This window comes from Punica granatum, chromosome 1 (assembly GCF_007655135.1).
Source record: "Punica granatum isolate Tunisia-2019 chromosome 1, ASM765513v2, whole genome shotgun sequence".
Lineage (NCBI taxonomy): Eukaryota > Viridiplantae > Streptophyta > Magnoliopsida > Myrtales > Lythraceae > Punica > Punica granatum.
The window spans coordinates 964453-983389 of NC_045127.1; the positions used below are offsets into that span (position 1 = coordinate 964453).

Sequence of the window (18937 nt, forward strand, 5' to 3'; positions counted from 1 at the left end):
CACGGCCATACGTTCATTTTAGTGAACTGTCCATTTCGTCCCTTTTTCACGCGATGATTACCCTGTTATAAAAAGACATGGCTGTCAGGGAATAGCTGTAATCCTCATCTTCGTTGTCATATTACGTAGTACAGATATCTGTACACCCCGGATACTTCCTATCTTTATTCAATGCACGATACATATGCATTCGCTAGTACCTAAAGTTCAGCATCTTTACCTTCCAGCAAGGACTTGCTTTTTTGGCTTCAATAATCATTTAAGTAATTAAACACATAATTACAAACTGGAGCCCATTTCCATATGAAACCCTCCAATTAGACCACAAGAGGAACTGCCCCAATTGGAAGCTAGCACGTACTTGCTTTAATAATTGATAAAGTGATGAATGTGCCTTGTTGGACTACAGGTAACCTGAGAAACTTAAGACAAAGAAAGTACTTAATATAATGATATATGCTTTCATCTGATAATATTTTTTTTTATTTTACTAAGTTCATGAGCTTATCTTATAATAAAATAAAAAGAAGAGATGTTTTCCTTTTTAAGCCACAAAATTTAAAAGACAAAAAAAAAGCATCTATCCCTCTCAGACCCCAGTGATCTACATCTACCATTCATGAGGAGATCAATATCCACATATATAGTACACTAATTTTTTTTTTGGATTCATTAATATATATATATATATATATATATAGTACACCAAAATTATCCACAGTCCAAGAACAAGGGGAGGAGAGCCCCACAAAAAATGATTGGCAATGAATTATTTCTTGGGGGGAAGAGAGTGGGTGTGTGTGAGAGGATATTCCTCTTCATCTAACTTGCTAGCTTAGCTATATTGCGTGTGTGTGTGTGCATACATACATATATATATATATATATATATTTATATATATATAGCTTTCCAATAAGGAGGGCACTAGCAATATATACATTTGGATTCATGGGTCTAAAACAATTTCTTGTGCTAAAAAAAGTAACATTCATTTGTCCGCATTGATCTCCCGCTGCCACCTCATTCACAAGCATAACAATTTTTTTACTAGAGTTCGAGATATCAACATATTCATGATATATATGATCTGCCCATTCTTTCGGAGAAGATAAGAATTATTCAATCTTGTAGTCAGTTGTTATGCCAGTAATTTGATAGTTCAAGATGTGTCATACAAAACACACGGCATAAGTTGCCCTAGTCTAGAACTCATATAACGTAAGGAACTTCCTTTTCATAGGACCTCATATCGAATGTAATGGATATCTACTTCATTTGTCATGTTTTTGGATTCATCGATGAGCTGGATATTCAATTCAATGTAAGCCAGAAGTAATAATGAAGATTCGACATCCGCCGTGAACGTGGTGTCATCATCGATCGATTATTTCCATCAGACTTATCTAACTGAGATATCTCTGGACCACAAAACTGATTCCGCACCCAAGAGCTCCGATGTTGGAATGAGTGGTAGGCACTGAGCTGGCAACTTGTTAGCCCAACAACTAGGGTAAATTCCTAAAAAAAAATACAACTTTTCACTTTTTTTTCTAATTTTAACACGAACTTTTAACTTTGTCCAATAAAATCACAATTTTAGAGAATGGTTTCATGTTTGGTACGCCGTGGGCTCACCCAATATTTCTAATGAAAATAGCTTATATGAACCGTTAATGGTGTCAACGTGGATAACGTCAATCCATGACTATTTGAGAATTTGAAAAATTCCCCTTATTTAGGGTTGAAAAGCCCCAAATCTGGGCATATTCGTGTCCTAATTGTCACAGAACACTGCTGCTAGAAAATGTCGAGTGAGCCCACAACAATATCCACGTTGATAAATCTGGGTTACCGTTATTCACGTCAGCACCATTAACGGTCCACATAAGCTTTTTATGCTAGAAATGTCGTGTGAGCCCACATCATGCCACACATGAAACATTTTACTAAATTTGTGATTTTATTGGACAAAGTTAAAAGTTCTTGTTAAAATTATAAAAAAGTGAAAAGTTTGTGTTTTTTTTGGAATTTATCCCCAACAATTACAATCATTAATTAATTAAACTCAAAATGGAATTACTTCATAAAAGGGGAAAAAAGAAACACAAAAAAACAAATGGAAGGAATTTGGCTTAGTGGTTAAAAACGAACTTATGTATTCACTTGTTTTCGGATTCGAAACCTCTTGGGGCCACTGGAGCGTTTTTTGCGTGATTATCCTTTTCGCGCGTCGCTCGAGGTTCACGAGCCCCGGGGATTAGTCGTGTGAAGTTCGGGCACTCCAAGTCAGAGAAAAAAAGAAAAAGAAAAAGGAAAAATAGGGAAAGCAGAGGACAAAATTCACACAAAAGAAAAAGGTGTTCAATGACATGTTATTCTTTCGATCATAATTTGTCAAAATGGAGAATTTTTTAGATAAAATATCGGATTAATTACCTAAAAAAATACAAGGGCAAATTACAAAAAGAAACTCAAATTTTGTAAAAAGTTTCAGTTTTGTCCTAAATTTTGTTTTGTAACAAAACAAGCCATAAGTTTTTTAAAATGTCTCAAAAATGACATCCGTTATAATTTCCTTCAATTTTTGCTGCCGATGGTGGGTCCCTTTAACAGTCCACGTAGGTCACACGTAGGCAAAAATTAACGGAAGTTATAACGGAGGTCATTTTTGAGACATTTTAGAAAGTTTATGGTTTTTTCTGTTACAAAACAAAATTTATGACAAAATTGAGACATTTTACAAAATTTGAGGTTTTTTTTATAATTTACCCAAAATATAAATATTTTACATTTTATCAATTCTAGCACGAACTTTTTTCTTGACCTAAAAATGTATGAACTATCAATTTGATATCAATTTTAGCACGCCTTAACTTTTCTGTTAATTTAAACGAAAATCTATGGTCACACCCTTCGATTGAGGTAGCCGAGGTCGTTGGCGATCTTATAGGGGTGGCGGCGGGCTCCGATGAGGCCCTCAATGCTCGAATTTGAAAAAAGAAAAAGTAAAATTGATAAAAAGAATGAAGGGGTAGGTGGTTGAAATCTCATCGGGGGCCACTATTCCCCCTAATTAGAGTCACCCGAGATCTTTATCGTCATGGACAATTCCGATTGGGCCTGCAGTGGTTATCGTTGAGACCCACTGATCGGAAAAATGAAATTCATGCTAACATCGATATCAAATTGATAATTTGTGTATTTTTAGGTCAAGAAAAAAAGTTCGTACTAGAATTAATAAAACGTGAAAAGTTTGTGTTTTTTAAGACAATTAACCCTAAAATATATAATTAATAAGTCACAGCTGAAGAATTATGAGGACTTAAAATGAATCCAATATGAATTTCATGTATATTTTATGAAACATAATTTGCTAATATTAGATTGAGACGGGAATAATAATGGAGAAAATTTAGAGTAAAAAATTATACTTAATCACACAATTAAGAATTTTGAATACAATATGACATTTCATTGTCGATCATGTTAAAATAATGTGTGGGATATTGACGGGAGATCGGCTGGTATATGCGATATGCGAGGCTACATACTGATTCTCCTCATGGTCGTCTCCACATAACTCTGGCGTAGATGACCTCTTTATATATACCGTGCTAAAGAGGGACTGGATAGCTCGGTGTGAAAATTCCTATAAATAAAATCCCAAAAAAGAATCTAGAATTAGAGCAGAGCTTTAGATTATCGGGCAGTACGAGTCACGTCGTACCGCCCAATGGCCACCGCCCATACATTGTTTTTGTTGCCAATCATCTCTCAGGAAAATAAATATGTTCGGGGAATGGGACGCTACATATCAATTTACACATCTTTTCAAGCTCACACACACACACATATATATATATATATATATATTCAATTAATATATGTCGTTTCATCCAACACAGGCTCTTGAATTATTTATATATTTTTGTTAGCTACCAAGCAACGAGTCACAAAGAACGTACGAAGTCAAAGAGTTAAGACATCATTGCTCCGTTTGTTTTGAAAGTTGTGATTTAAGATTTTAACTTTAACTTTAACTCAAAACACTACACAACAAAACACACATTTCAAAAGTCAAATTGGTGGATCCCATATATTATTAAAATATAATCCCATTATAATTAATTATCTATACCTTCCATTCATTTCATATTTCAAAAGTCAAACTGGTGGGCCCCATATATTTTTATCTTCTTCTACAATTACAATCACAATCACAAATTCGTGACTTTAATTTCGAAAACAAACGCATTGCATAATTCGTTATTTAAGCTCAAAAAGATGTTCACATCCCCTTGTGCTATCTTGTGAAACCGAGAGTGAATCCTAGCTAAGCTTTGGTGGTGGTGGTGGTGGTGAGCGTTATGTAAATTCTTCTCGACATAACGCTCACGGCTGCTGCACCGATCTGTCTTTGAGGTTCTCTATTTGGATTTTCTCGAGAATCATCTCTAATTATGTTCATGAGATATTTTGTTAGTGGTCAGAAGAAGTGAATAAGCAGAGGCCAGGGCAGTGCATTTCCAAATCTATTATCTATATAATATTTTAAATTCTAATGAAGGTGCATGTATAACGAAATAAAAATTCAAATATTAAAAGATTGTGTAATGCAGTGGTGCATGTTTTCGCCTGATAACTAAGAGATTTCGGGATTATTTTATAGACGAGTCTCATTTATAACCGAAATAAAAAAAAATGTATAGGTAGTTCCACCTCGAGTATGTCGTTGTACTGCATCTTTCGAAAAGAAAAAGAAAAATAAAAGGAAAAAGAAAAGGCACGAGATCTTCGATTCGAGCGAAGCCCTAGTCTTGTTGGGTTCGCTAAGATTGAGAACCTCTCTCTGGGTTTAATTTCTGCATTTTGAGCTCCGTATGGTGGGCTCGATGGGCTCAGTGATGGGCCTGAGGGGTCGCAGCAACGATTGAATCATGATGACATGATTCCACGGTCAGAAACTGCAGGTGTATTTCATGTTAACAGTTGGTACTGAGCTATTCTCCTAGCCTCAATGTTTTAGTCTATATTTACATAATTCATCGAACATATCAACCAGCGAACATAAGCGGCTTATGATAAGCCTGATACTAGAAATGCTACATGTAATGCTAGCTTGCCAACCTCATCCGATTCAGGCCGAAAACCAAAAGCAGAATGCAAATCTCACATTAGGTCGTCTTTCCTAAAGATGCGCCGATTCATGCCTAAATGAGAAAAGCAGAAAAAAGTTCCTCTTCCGGCCAATAAGATCAATGAATGGATGCATGAAGTGTTAAGGGTACGGATGGATATATGTTTCTGACTTTGTTGGGCAATCGATTTCGTATTACCATGCAAATAAAGAACAAAAAAGTTGCAACAGCTGGGGCTTCCCTATCTGGAATAACTTATTATTAAATTTCCTATTTCATTCAGATTCAGGACCCATTGGCAGCTAATAGGTATATGAAATAACTCTTACCTGATTTTGATAAAAAAGAAAAAAGAAAAAGAAAAGGCATTAGTTAGCAGCTTAATTAGAGTCTTTTGACTCAATCATTGCACATACATAATAATATCTATCACCTTAAGCATGAGCAACTATTAGTTGATATGGGGCCGAAAGAATGCCATGTTCATGTTAAATGTCATCCATTAAAAAGTACTATCGAACTCTCATATGACTAGTCATAATCAGGGAGACCAACTATTTCCTAAACTGCAAGTATGTCTCAGATCTCCCTATATATCCTTAAGTACGGGGTTACATGGCTAAGAAGTTTTGCTTAATTTTTTCTACATCTAGAATTCAAATCAATATTATTGTCGAGGAGACCATGGGAAGTCCTCGTACTTCCTATGAATGTTTTAGCTAGGCTAGGCATAGATGGCCTCCTTAGAGTATTGGCCCGTGAAGAGATCGACTTGTCTAAAGTTTAAAAATAGAAAACCATTAGGTACACGCCCAAAGAATATGGGACTAATTCGAAAATATGTATATATATAGATGTATATATATGGGGGGCAAAAGGCATGAATTGATCTCTGGGATATATGTGGGAGAGGTAAAGCGAGAGGAGATGGGATGTCCTTCTCTTCCAACGAGTTGGCGAAAAATGAGCTTCAACAACTGACCAAATTAAATACCAAATTCGAGCAGTAACACAACGATTAATTCCAACACCTAAATAATGCGCCCCAGCTTAAAGTGATTTATAATTAACTATACGTACTCGCAAAGTGGAGGTTACCGCCTATGGGGTGTTTAATTTGCATTTTTAATTTCGCATTATATAATATCACAAATAACATCTATGTATATGTCTTCAATATATTTCTCGATCGCGATGTATGTAATTCATTCAGATGCATGTTCATCGTCGTTTTAGTTCATATATATATATATATGTGTGTGTGTGTGTGTGTGTTTGTCTCTGTCTTGGACAAACAAGCTTTGTCTTGTCCATCATTATATATATAGCTGCAACAAATTTCAGATGTATGAGCTTGCAGAATAAGATGGTTCAGGCACGACATCTCTATTTCTTAAAGGTTATATATAGCTAGCTAGCCATAACTTGGGATCAAATAACTAATTCAGAATAATTATTCCTAAGCTTGTTAGAACTTATTTATTAATTACCATGGAATAGCATAATCATAATGGAATAAGATCACTATTTGGGGGAAGTGACTAAGAAAGAACAGGAACGTACGAGCTGGTTACTTCTGAGCAAATATTATGTTAAACTAATGCTTTGGGATTCCTTTGAGAATAAATAATGTGTCGATCGCTCAGTATATGTTTTATTAAATATTTCTTACTGTCAAAGACAAAAGGGACAGTTGGGATAAGGGCTTGAGGGAAGTTGGAAGGGACTGTCTTCAGATTACGGGAATGACTGACAGACAGAGATTTCCTTCAACTACTTCAACTCATTTAACAGGCTTTGATTCAGTCATTCATCAAAAAGCCAAAAAAGAAAAGAAGAGAAAAAAAAAAGCTTTTCTTCAGTCTCATCAACAGATTTTATCTAGCTAATTGATTCCGCATTTGGTATAGTATCATTATATATATATATATATATATATATCAAGCCTCATTCGCATATCCCGATGTACAATAGCATATCTCCTCCGTCACTGGTGGCACATGCCATTCCCAGAAATATCCCATGCACTCACTGGATGTTTGGTTTGCAGGAAATGATAGGAAATAAAATATTTATTCCGTACAGAATACTCATTCTGTACGGAAATACTCATTTCGACATTTGGTTCATGGAAATATGGAATAGGTATTTCGGATCAGAATAGCCATCCGACTTTCAAAAGGAATGTGAAAGCCTCACTTGAATGTTTGAAATAACAATTGTTCATCCGGAAAAAGGCGTGAAATTTCGAAAATGACCTCAAGTTTCTTCACTTATTACAATCTCATGCCATCGACATATCAGCAACTTTCCTCGATTGTAGAGCAAACCAGAGAAGTGAAGTGCTCGAAGCCTCGTCCAAGCTCAATTCCTCCCTCGAAGCTTCGCGACTCCATGACTCCACTCCGTGACTCGAAGCTCGCTCTTCACCCCCATTCCCCGCTTGAAGCTCCCGGTAGAGTTCGGACGGGCACCAGCGGCGATGGTCCTCAGGCGGAGGGCGGAAGACGACGCTAGGGAACTTCGTGTCCATGGAGATGAAGGTGTAGTGGTTGACGACGACGCATATCAGCTCGAACTCGGACTCTAGGTTGTGGGGCTAGACCTCTCTGATGACTACCGGCGACTTCGAGCTTGAATCTGAATTGGATCCCATCTGAATTGGGGGAGGGGCGAGAGGCGGTGTTGGAGGTCGCCATTAGAGGAGTAGGGGTGGAATTGGAGTGCGGAAGCTGCGAACTCTGGTTTGAGTTCGAGCTGATCCAAGAAGAAGTTACTGTTCATCTTCTCTAAGAAGAAGATGAACAATAACTTCTTTTATTATTATTTTTTAAAATTTAATATACTATTTTAATCATTTTATTTTATGTTATTTAATAGGGGTATTCACCTAAAATGGCTAATGGTTTGTCCGTTTTATCAAATCTATCATATGTTTTTTTGGTCAAATCTATCCCATAGTTTACTTTTTGCATCAAATCTATCCCGGAGTTATCTTTTCCGTCGACATCTAACGGCCGTGCTGACGTGACGCCTACGTGGCAGGTGTGGCCCACTGTCTCTCCACGTGCCATGTCAGCACAACAGTTAGATGTCGACGGAAAAGATAACGCCGGGATAGATTTGATGCAAAAAGTAAATCATGTGATAGATTTGACCAAAAAAAACATATGATAGATTTGACAAAACGGACAAACCATGAGTCATTTTAGGTAAAAACCCCTATTTAATATAATGAGAGAATATGTTTTCATTAAGAAATTTTTTTATTAATTATTTAGATAATTATGCATATTAATTTATTAAAATAGTTATTTCTAATAATTAAAATTAAAAATAATATTATTAATTCATTATTAATAAACATTTAAATATTAATAATTTTACTATTTCTAATTAAAATAATTAATTTTTGAAAAATATTTACTTTTAAATTATTTTAAATGTTTATTTTTTATTAATTATAAAAATTGTCATTAAAGTTATCTATTTATCCTATAAAATCCTATTAGATTTACATGAAGGGCATTTCTGTCTTTTCACCATATTTCTGTTCTTTCCATTCCTTATTCAAGACAACCAAAATCAGAATTATAATTCTCAGTTTTGTTATTTCCTTCAACCAAACAAAAAAAAATTATCAGAATTTATATTCTATTTTGTATTCATTCCATTCTAGCGAACCAAATGTAGCTTAAACTTCTCGGCTTTTCTATCCTTCAAGCATTTGGATGTTGTTAAACTTGTTATTAAATAAGGCCCTGTAATGGTGATTAATTCGGTTTGATGAGCTTAGGACCTATGTCTATATTATTATATACTTCCGGTTGAGGTGGGATTAACATCACTAAAGCAAGCCCACTATAAAAACAATAAATAAAATAATAATAATAATAAAGAATAAATGTTCAAAAAATCACAAACATTACATTTTATAACAAATTTTATTTTTTTTTCTAAAAAATACACGAACTTTAAATATTTTTAAAGTTTGTCACAAACTACATTTTTTTGGCTAAAAAATATACAAACTTTCATTTTTTCATCCCATTTAACATACGTCTAAATTTTCGTCAGTTTTATTGACATGGCCATTAACAGATGACATGTGGCAAACGGTCACTAACGGTAATTAATGTGGCGAACCACATTATCAAAAAACTATTTAAAAAATTTGAAGCTTGGACAATCGGAGATAGGGAGATAAGTGACTGCCTCCATAGTTGCTGACCATGAAACTTTATCGGAGAAACTATCAAACCCTCAGCGTGCTAAAAAATATAGTTTATGATAAAATGTAAAAAAAAAAATGTGAAGTTCGTGTAACTCTTAGGCAAAAAATATAGTTTGTGATAAAATATAAAAAAGGGGTAAAGTTTGTGATTTTTTACACATTTACCTATAACAAAACATGAGGTATTACGTAATTGGCAAATTTACTGAAGGAGGGATTTTTTTTACACATTTACCCATAATAAGTGACATGAGCTAGTCTGAAGTTTACTGAAGGGGGGATTTCAATTATATTAATTAACTTGGTAAGCACTCTAAAATTAAGCTCGACCAACAACAAAGCGGAACAGACAAGCTGACCCATCTCCACCTCGACAGTGAACATGAAAACTTCCCTCTCCCCCACTATTCCCAAGTTTGGAACGTTCTTTCCCCTTCCTTCCCTCGCCTCGCCCTCGACCAAATTCATTCATACGCCTCGGTTCACTACCTAATCCCCTCTCCCATGATCATCTATATATTTGCCTTGCCTTGTGCCTTATTTTTGCACCACCCTCGTTCACACATGTACTGTGCGTGACCACCTCTGAATTACATATAACAAAACAAAAGAGATGAGAACCTCCCAGAAATCGCTTCTCCTCATCTACTTCGCCTCGCTGTTGTCTCTGTTTGTTAAGTTCACCGCAGCCAGGACAAGACACTACACTTTCAATGTACATTCGTCGATCGTATCAACTTGTCACCTTTCTCTTCTTCTTATTATACTACTACTACTAATCAGCTGGTCTAGGCGTCCTTGTGTATATGCAATTAGTAAAATATTGATGTGGTGTTTCTGTGTGTATGTATGTTTATGTGGTATTATAGATTGATTACCACAATGTGACGAGACTCTGCCACACAAGAAAGATTGTGACCGTGAACAAACAGTTCCCCGGGGCTCCGCTGGTGGCAAGGGAAGGTGACCGTGTGCTTGTGAAAGTCGTTAATCATGTCTCGAACAACATCACCATTCACTGGTACGTGCATATATATATATATATATATATATATATACTATGTATATGAAACTGCCAGTTCGATCGATCAATATTAGTTTCAATTATAACCATCTCATTCTGCATGGCACAAGTTGATATGCTAATTGTCTGAGAATGAATGTCTCGAGAGAACAGGCATGGAGTTCGGCAGCTCAGGAGCGGGTGGGCAGATGGGCCTGCGTATGTCACGCAGTGTCCGATACAGACTAACCAATCATACGTCTACAACTTCACCACCGTCGGGCAACGGGGAACTCTGCTGTGGCATGCTCACATCTCGTGGATGAGATCGACCGTCCATGGTCCCATCATCATCCTCCCTAGGAGGAACGAGTCGTACCCGTTCAAGAAGCCCTACAAGGAAGTCCCCATCATATTTGGTCAGTATACAGAAATCTGTATACACATATATATACTACATCTATCATTAATCTCTAATTAGCAGATAGAAATGGACCGACTTAATTATTAATTACAAATGTTGCTTAATTTATGTATTGACGTACAGGAGAGTGGTTTAACGTAGACCCAGAGGCTGTGATAAGTCAGGCTCTTCAGACGGGAGCAGGGCCCAACGTCTCAGACGCCTATACGATTAATGGCCTTCCAGGACCCTTATACAATTGCTCCTCTCAAGGTATACCCATCTCTTTCGTACACATGCGCATATATACTTATTATAATAAGTATAATAATAACATTATTATATATATTGATGTAACTGAGGAGATTTCAATAATTTGGGCAGATATCATGTAATATCTTGTTCTTGAGAAAAGAATAATTGTTTTTTTTCGGTAAATTAATTGTTTTCTTTTTTGGCTAATTTACTATTCATTATTTTGCTGACCATGCATACGTAGACATGACAAATATTTTATCCTCCAATCATCAGAGAGTGCTCAACGACAAAGTTTTTTTTTTTTTTTTTGGGTAAGTTGAACGACAAAGTCTCAAGGATAATATTTGACAACAACCTCTCTCCTACCTGCGGGAAATTGTGTGCATGGAAGTCTTTCCGTGATTGTCTCCATCAAATTTGGGTTTGCGTCTAAATTTGAACAGCGAAAAGTCAGCTGGCACTATGATTTCCACTTTGAACAAGTACAATTTTTTTTTTGGGTAAATCGAAAAAAAAAAATTAGTATTAACAAAATTTTTTTTTTTTTACATTAGTTCCATATGATTTTTTTACATTAGCCACTAATTTTATGCCATGATCTTAATTATCTTCATGTATGAGTGTTGATCAGATACGTTCAAGCTGAAGGTGAAACCCGGGAAGGCCTATCTCCTTCGATTGATCAATGCTGCACTCAACGATGAGCTCTTCTTCAGCATCGCAAACCACACCCTCACCGTGGTCGAAGCTGATGCCTCATACACCAAGCCCTTCGAAGCAGATCAGCTCTTGATCACCCCCGGACAGACCATGAATGTCCTGCTCCGCACCAAGCCTCGCTTCCCGAATGCTACCTTCCTCATGGAAGCAAGGCCCTATTTCTCCGGACAGGGCACGTTCGACAACTCCACCACTGCTGGAATCCTCGAGTACGAGCACCCGTCCAAGAACCATTCCTCCAATAAGAAGCTCCCCTTGCTAAAGCCTACTCTGCCTCCGATTAATGCCACTGGCTTTGTGGCCAACTTCACCGGAAAGTTCCGAAGCCTGGCCAATGCTAAGTTCCCAGCGACAGTACCGCAGAAGGTGGATAAGAAATTCTTTTTCACCGTCGGTCTTGGGACCAGCCCTTGCCCGAAGAACACAACATGCCAAGGGCCCAATGGCACCAAGTTTGCTGCCTCGGTTAATAATGTGTCCTTCGCGTTGCCATCAACAGCCCTCCTGCAAGCTTACTTCTTTGGCCAGTCCAATGGGGTATTCACTACGGACTTTCCGGTTAAACCTCCAGTGCCGTTCAACTACACCGGGACTCCGCCAAACAACACTATGGTTCTCAATGCCACAAAGACTGTGGTTCTGCCATTCAATAGTAGTGTGGAGCTGGTGATGCAGGGCACGAGCATTCAAGGTGCGGAGAGCCACCCGCTCCACTTGCACGGCTTCAATTTCTTCGTAGTTGGACAGGGCTTTGGGAACTATGACCCGAGCAAGGGCCCAACGAAATTCAATCTGGTGGACCCTGTCGAGAGGAACACTTTCGGTGTCCCGGCAGGAGGCTGGGTAGCAGTCCGGTTCCTAGCGGACAACCCTGGCGTGTGGTTCATGCACTGTCACCTAGACGTGCACACGAGCTGGGGCCTTAGGATGGCGTGGATAGTCCTCAATGGACCTGAACCAAACCAAAAGCTGCCGCCGCCGCCGTCCGACTTACCAAAATGTTAACAACGACCATGAAAGGTCCGGGATGCGGCTAATTTTTTTAGAGGGTCCTTGTAAGTTAATGTTTTTTTTTCCCCCTTGGGGCATAAGGTGTGCGCGTCTGTCTACATTTGTTGCTTGAGAGAGAGAGAGAAAGCGAACAGCTCGGCAGTGAACATCGTACGGGGATTTAATCATGTGATTCAGAATTTGATTAATGCTAATCCTCTACTGCCAAACATGTTTTATGTCCCATCTCATGATCATTTTGCTTTTAATCAAAGTTGTTGCAGTTTCAATGCTGATTTACTACTCAATCAGGGTGGCCCCATTTTGATTGCATTGTTGTAACTATCGCCTTAATCAAGTCTCGGAAAAGAAGAGTATTCACGTATTAATAGTTAACTGAGGACCTTGTTTGAGCACCCCGAAGCATGCGGGGAATAACGAAAAACCCGAATAAGAATCAACGTGAGCAACACTGAACCTAAAATTACAGAAAGCGAGAGAGGAACGCTAGAATCTATCAAGGACAAACCTCATCTACAACGGCTATGATTCGTAAGATCTTTGCAGACGTAAAAGCAAAGTTATATGTGCTCCCCCGATTCTCTCACAAAATTGTCAATTCTGTCATAGTCCATCACATCTTTTACCCTCTTGATAGTGCTAATAGTTAATCAATTTTCTTTTGGGGTGTAGACTGGGAGTTCTTTGATGTTGGTGATGTACATGGTAAATGGTCTCTTGATGTAAATCCTTTTGATTAATGAAAGTCTCTACCATTTATCCAAAAAAAAAATTACAGAAGGCAACTTTCCATTATCAAATCCAGTTTACAAGATGTTATTCAATACGTAGCATCCTTTGATACCTTACCATGGAAGGTTACCACGCAAATGATTCATATGAAGGTAATATATTTACACACTCCGATTTAATTAGCAGCGGTTACAGCATGAGCATGGAGAAGTACTGCTCGAATTCCTTGTCGATGGTTGGTTTCCTTGTAGTAGCTTGGCCCTCTGCATTCAGTAAAACCAGTTAGTAAGTGAATAAAAGAATTTGCGGATTTCCAGAACATGCGTCTCATCGACATAAACATAAGCTAGAAGCCTACGCCATTGATACCTTGCTCGACGATCCATCTTCCCGAGGAAAGCACATAACTGTTTGGATTCATGCCACTGGAATAAAGTACATCTTCGGTCCGGTTATCTCCAGACTGCTCCATCAAATCAATCCCATTATAGTCTGCATGGGTGGTAAACTCTAGTAGCTGCTCTTCCAGCATTTGCCGAAGATTGATCGGCCCACCCCTTGACTGAGAATTGATGTCCTCCTCCGCAGCCCTAATCTCCATTTCATTTGCCTCGTTACTGTCTGAGGAATATGTTTGATTCTCTGAGCTCCAGATAGCAGTTGAAGTGGAAGGCGTGCTAAGTAACTTGGCAGACACCGACATGGTCGACGACACAGAGCCCTCCATGAAGCTGTTGCTACCATCAGCAGACTCGAGTCCGGAACCAATTTCCTCATATGTTGCCTTGGCTGTTACAATTGGCTGGAGCTGTCCTAATTCAGGATAGCCTTGGAATGTGGAGCAGGATGGTGCGGAGCCTCGACCTAAGCACGTGTGCTTTGGTGTGGGCAGGCCAAGGAGCTCGGACTGCAACTTCCTTTTCTTGTTCAAGTCGAGGATGCTGCCGTGGAACATCTTGATTTCACCAAAGCTGTAAAAGAGAGAACCGAGTTTAGCACGTAATAAGGGTCTTCTCCTCCCCGTTTTCTCTATTTCATGGGAGTTGCAGTGGAGGCCTTTGATTACAATATCAATTTAGAAAGTGTTGAGGATATTAATCCCACGTAGAAAAAATAAATTAATATCCATTAGTTTATATGAGAATTGTGAACCAACACTTAACAACTTGAACTTTTTTTTACCATCAATGTGGTAGTTCAGTTGGTAACGGACTTCGTCTTCCAAAGGGGAGGTCAAGAGGACCAAACTCGACTTAACCACGAAAGCGCTTTTGTTATCTCCCATCCCGACCTTTTATTCAGTAAAAAAAATTAAAACTTGAACTTTTTTGTGGAAATTGACCATGCCTGTATAAGTCAAATGAAAATTCAATATAGTATTAGCCTAGATTACGCGTATGCGGGCTCACGTGCATGTTTGCAACCACACCATGCCAAACCTAATATATCCGAGTGCAGTCAAGATTGCGTCTCGTGTTAGTTCCCCTAGCCCGAGACAGAAGATGAGCCCAGCTCAAGATCAATTATTGAATGTAGGTATTTAAAGACACGTGACAACGTATATACAGAAATAGACCACACATTGTACGTGAGGATAAGCGTTGATGATATCAATCTCACTTAGAAAAGATGAATTTATATGAAGCTTGAAAATCCTGATTCCAAATCCATATAAGAGCAATGAAAATTCAATAGAAACCCTAATACGATAGTTTTCTCACAGTAACTGGTTGGATCTTCCCCCGATCCTCTTTTTCCCACTATTGCCTGTTCATTCTTCTCCAAGATAAACATTTGACTTTCTTCTTGTTATATATGTTAGTTGAGAGAAACACAGGCTTAGTCAAACCGCCGGTCATGGTTTACATTGAATTCAAAGATTTCCGGTGGCAACTTACACTAACAGCCTGCCCAACAGAGCAGAACAGAACAGAACAGAAACAAAGACATTTCCGTCCATCCAACCAAAAACTAACGAAACAGACACTAGAAAGTACCAAGCCCAACATATGATCTGTATCAACAGTCCAACCCACCACCATCTTCATCCCATGACCGATTCCTTCAGCGATAAGCGACTGTTCACTAGAATCTCACGGATTTCTTTAACCAAACCAAAAGTATTCCCCTCTCAATTAAGCAAAACAATTAATGATGAGAAATTTACAGGAGCATCAGCAAACCAACCTGTTGGTGTTATATAGTAGGCTCTCTTTATCTTCTTCTTCTTCTTCCATTTGAAGCAGAGAGAACACTTGTCAAACCCAGTAAAAAACGAACTGGGCAACTGCAAGCGAAGGGAAGAAACCTTCGCGTCGAGGATATCCGAGGATGGGATCTCTGATTTCTCTCTCATCAATCAATTAAAGAAAAAGAAAAAGGAAAAGCAAAACACCTTTTTCCTGTCTCCCAGGAAGATTCTAAGTCGCGTGTGTAGCGCGTGCACGAACGGGGCCCTGCATCTCATCTCTCTATTCTCGCCGGTGCCGGTGATGTTGAATCTGGGGGAGTCAGACCGTTGGATCATCCCTGCAGCAAAAGGCGCGTGGGAAGCCGACCGACGACGTGGACGCCCTTACTTGCCCACGTGACTCGGCGGGAGTACTGTTCAATGCTTCGCGGGCCCCACGCGATGAACCTCTTTCAGTACAGCCTCACTTCGTAAACTAAACATACGGCGGACTTCTTCTCCGGCCCAAGTTACGGACTCCCTCGGCCCATGTTAAGCCCAAGGACAAGCCCATCAGAGCGCCATTGTCGTCGTTCAGTTCTACCTCCTTCCAGTCCACCGCCTTTTAACCATTTACCTCTGCGAGCGCCGAGGAGCTTCTGGAACTCTACGGAGGTTTCCCGATCGCTTAGCTGTTCGCTGTTCGGAGTATTTAGCTCTCACCTCGCGATCCTCTTCACCTCCGGACTCTTTTTCTTGTTCATTCACTCTTGAGATGATTCTGAAGCATCTGGCTGCGGCGAATTCTTACCTTTACCTGTGAAAATGTCGAAAGACGGGCCTAACTGGGAAGGACTGTTCAAATGGAGCGTCGCTCATTCCGACGGAACTCGTCCCACGCGCAACCTGAGGTAGGTCTTTCCCTTGTAATTTTCCGATCAAATGCTCTAGGTTTTCATGGCTGTTAAACCGCTGGTGTGCGTTCTTTGTGGTGTTGAGTTTGAGCTTTGGTTCTTTCTGTCGTGACAGCGAGGAGGATCGGAGATGGTTCATGGAAGCTATGCAATCTCACTCGGTGGATGTGATGAAGCGGATGAAGGAGATAACGCTTGTTATGCAGACACCGGAGCAAGTCTTGGAGTCTCAAGGCGTCACTCCTACAGATATTGAAGGTAATCAGTTTACGCGATGCTTGGAGGAGTGCCCCCCCGACCCGACTGATTTATGGTTTAGTTGAGCTAGTAGATTGGTTGACCTGTGTTTTTCAAAATCAAATCTTTAACACTAACAGAGGGATTGTTGAATGAATTGGATAGTTTATTTACGGTTTGTTAAATATATTTCTGGACTTCCCCCTCCATGCTGACTAACTTGCACTGTGGCAGGTATGCTGGACGAGCTTCAGGAGCATGTTGAGGCCATCGACATGGCCAATGGTATGCCTCTTCGACTTTCATATGATCTTGTTTAGTTGGAAATTTGGCCTTGACATTTCCTTATTTACAGCCTGTTTTAACTATGTTAGGAACAAATTAATGTTGCTGATGTTAAATGTTGCAACTGGTTGATGGTAGAGTAGCATCACACAAAACACATTGTGTGTTGTGTGAATTTATTCTTGTATTGTATATGTTGGTTCTGACTTTCGTGTAATCTCTTGGTCCTCTGATACTCAAATGGCAGATCTTCACTCCATTGGTGGTTTAGTCCCTCTACTTTCCTACTTGAAGAATGCCCATGCCAATATTCGAGCAAAGGCTGCAGATGTTGTCAGCACCATTGTCCAGAACAACCCTCGTAGTCAACAGTTGGTAATGGAGGCAAATGGCCTAGAATACCTCCTTTCTAATTTTACTTCCGATCCTGAGGTCATGGTTCGGACCAAAGCCCTTGGCGCTATATCCTGTGAGTTCCGTTGCTTGCTGCCCCTCACAAACCTTTCTGATTATCGTGCTCTTTTGAGTAGGTTGTAGCTCTCTATCTTGATAAATGAAATATTAATTTTATGCGTTCCTTTTTGGTGACTTTACAGCTCTAATTAGGCACAATAAACCTGGCATTACCGCTTTTCGACTTGCAAATGGTTATGCAGCTTTGAAGGATGCTTTGACTTCTGATAATTTGCGATTCCAGAGGTAAATAATTAAACGACGTCCAGAGATTAATGTTCCTTGTGATTTTTTTTTCCTATGCTGTGAAATAATAAAACGAGGTCAGAGAGCAATGTTCCTTCCCGGCGACCTGATATTATTTTGCCTTTGCTTTCATTTGCCAAATGTGGTCACTGAGCCCTGTGTTCAAATGAATTGATTTTTCAGGAAAGCCCTGAACTTGATCCACTACCTCTTGCACGAGAACAGTTCTGACTGTGACGTTGTCACGGAGCTAGGGTTTCCCCGTCTAATGATGCATCTTGCTGCTAGCGATGATGCAGACGTGAGAGAAGCAGCTCTTCGTGGTCTACTTGAGCTTGCCCGAGACAGTTCTGATGGCTCTAGCAGTCAATTAAGGGAGGATGATGAGAAGCTGAAGCTACTCCTCCAAGAGCGGATTAAGGGCATCAGTTTATTGTCTCCGGATGATCTCAGAGCTGCGAGAGAGGAAAGGCATCTGGTGGACTCAATCTGGAATGCCCGATACAAGGAGCCTTCTTCGCTGCAGGAGCAAGGGCTCCTCGTCCTTCCGGGGGAAGATGCTCCTCCTCCTGATGTCGCGAGCAAACATTTTGAGCCTCCGCTCAGGGCTTGGGCTGCGTCAGAAGCTAGTAAAAGTTCCAGCACTGAGAAGAAGAAGGCGGCCCCATTGCTACTGGGTGCTGGTCCGCCACGCGATGCCCCTCCTGAGCAAGATAGCACAAGCAGAAATGATGCTGACTCGCAGTCAAACCCTCGTACATAAGTCAAAGTCATAGCATCCATCTTGTTGTGATAATGTATCTGTGCAGTTCTCCGTGTTCCGTGGAGACTTCCTCCATGCTACTTAAGGAAAGGGGGAAGTTTTATTCACCTGCCGCCTGCCTGTGATCTATTAACTTTAGACGATCCTTTATTTTATTCTCCTGGTCTTTTTTGGAGCAAAAGAGGGAGGGAGGGAGAGATATGTATTACTGTTTCCTGGTAGAACATCGTTTTAGTATTCTATTTACCAAACATCATGCCGGAATTGCTGAGTTCTGTAGCAATCTCGTCATTCTGATCACTGTGTTCCATTTTCCGGCAACATAGCATCAATATAGCATAGATGATAGCCTTTTCTTTCAATATGCGT

At 39.4% G+C, this 18937-nt stretch overlaps 3 protein-coding genes across 3 annotated transcripts; 2 read left to right on the forward strand and 1 right to left on the reverse strand.

The window, feature by feature from the left end:
• Positions 1 to 9897: 9897 nt before the first annotated feature.
• On the forward strand, positions 9898 to 13041 carry LOC116200081 (laccase-17-like). The gene is made up of 5 exons (XM_031530761.1): positions 9898 to 10088; positions 10243 to 10394; positions 10551 to 10795; positions 10924 to 11052; positions 11669 to 13041. Exons 1-5 carry the CDS (start codon positions 9987 to 9989, stop codon positions 12760 to 12762), a joined length of 1722 nt encoding a protein of 573 aa, XP_031386621.1. The 5' UTR covers positions 9898 to 9986; the 3' UTR covers positions 12763 to 13041.
• Positions 13042 to 13531: 490 nt separating this feature from the next.
• On the reverse strand, positions 13532 to 16083 carry LOC116200104 (protein FAR-RED ELONGATED HYPOCOTYL 1). The gene is made up of 3 exons (XM_031530810.1): positions 15688 to 16083; positions 13870 to 14471; positions 13532 to 13763 (listed from the first exon to the last, which is right to left on the reverse strand). Exons 1-3 carry the CDS (start codon positions 15735 to 15737, stop codon positions 13690 to 13692), a joined length of 726 nt encoding a protein of 241 aa, XP_031386670.1. The 5' UTR covers positions 15738 to 16083; the 3' UTR covers positions 13532 to 13689.
• Positions 16084 to 16293: 210 nt separating this feature from the next.
• LOC116200086 (hsp70 nucleotide exchange factor fes1) lies at positions 16294 to 18930 on the forward strand. The gene is made up of 6 exons (XM_031530775.1): positions 16294 to 16581; positions 16700 to 16842; positions 17056 to 17106; positions 17354 to 17575; positions 17703 to 17805; positions 17989 to 18930. The coding sequence occupies exons 1-6, from the start codon at positions 16496 to 16498 to the stop codon at positions 18566 to 18568; spliced, it is 1185 nt and encodes a 394-aa protein (XP_031386635.1). The 5' UTR covers positions 16294 to 16495; the 3' UTR covers positions 18569 to 18930.
• The last annotated feature ends 7 nt before the right edge of the window (positions 18931 to 18937 follow it).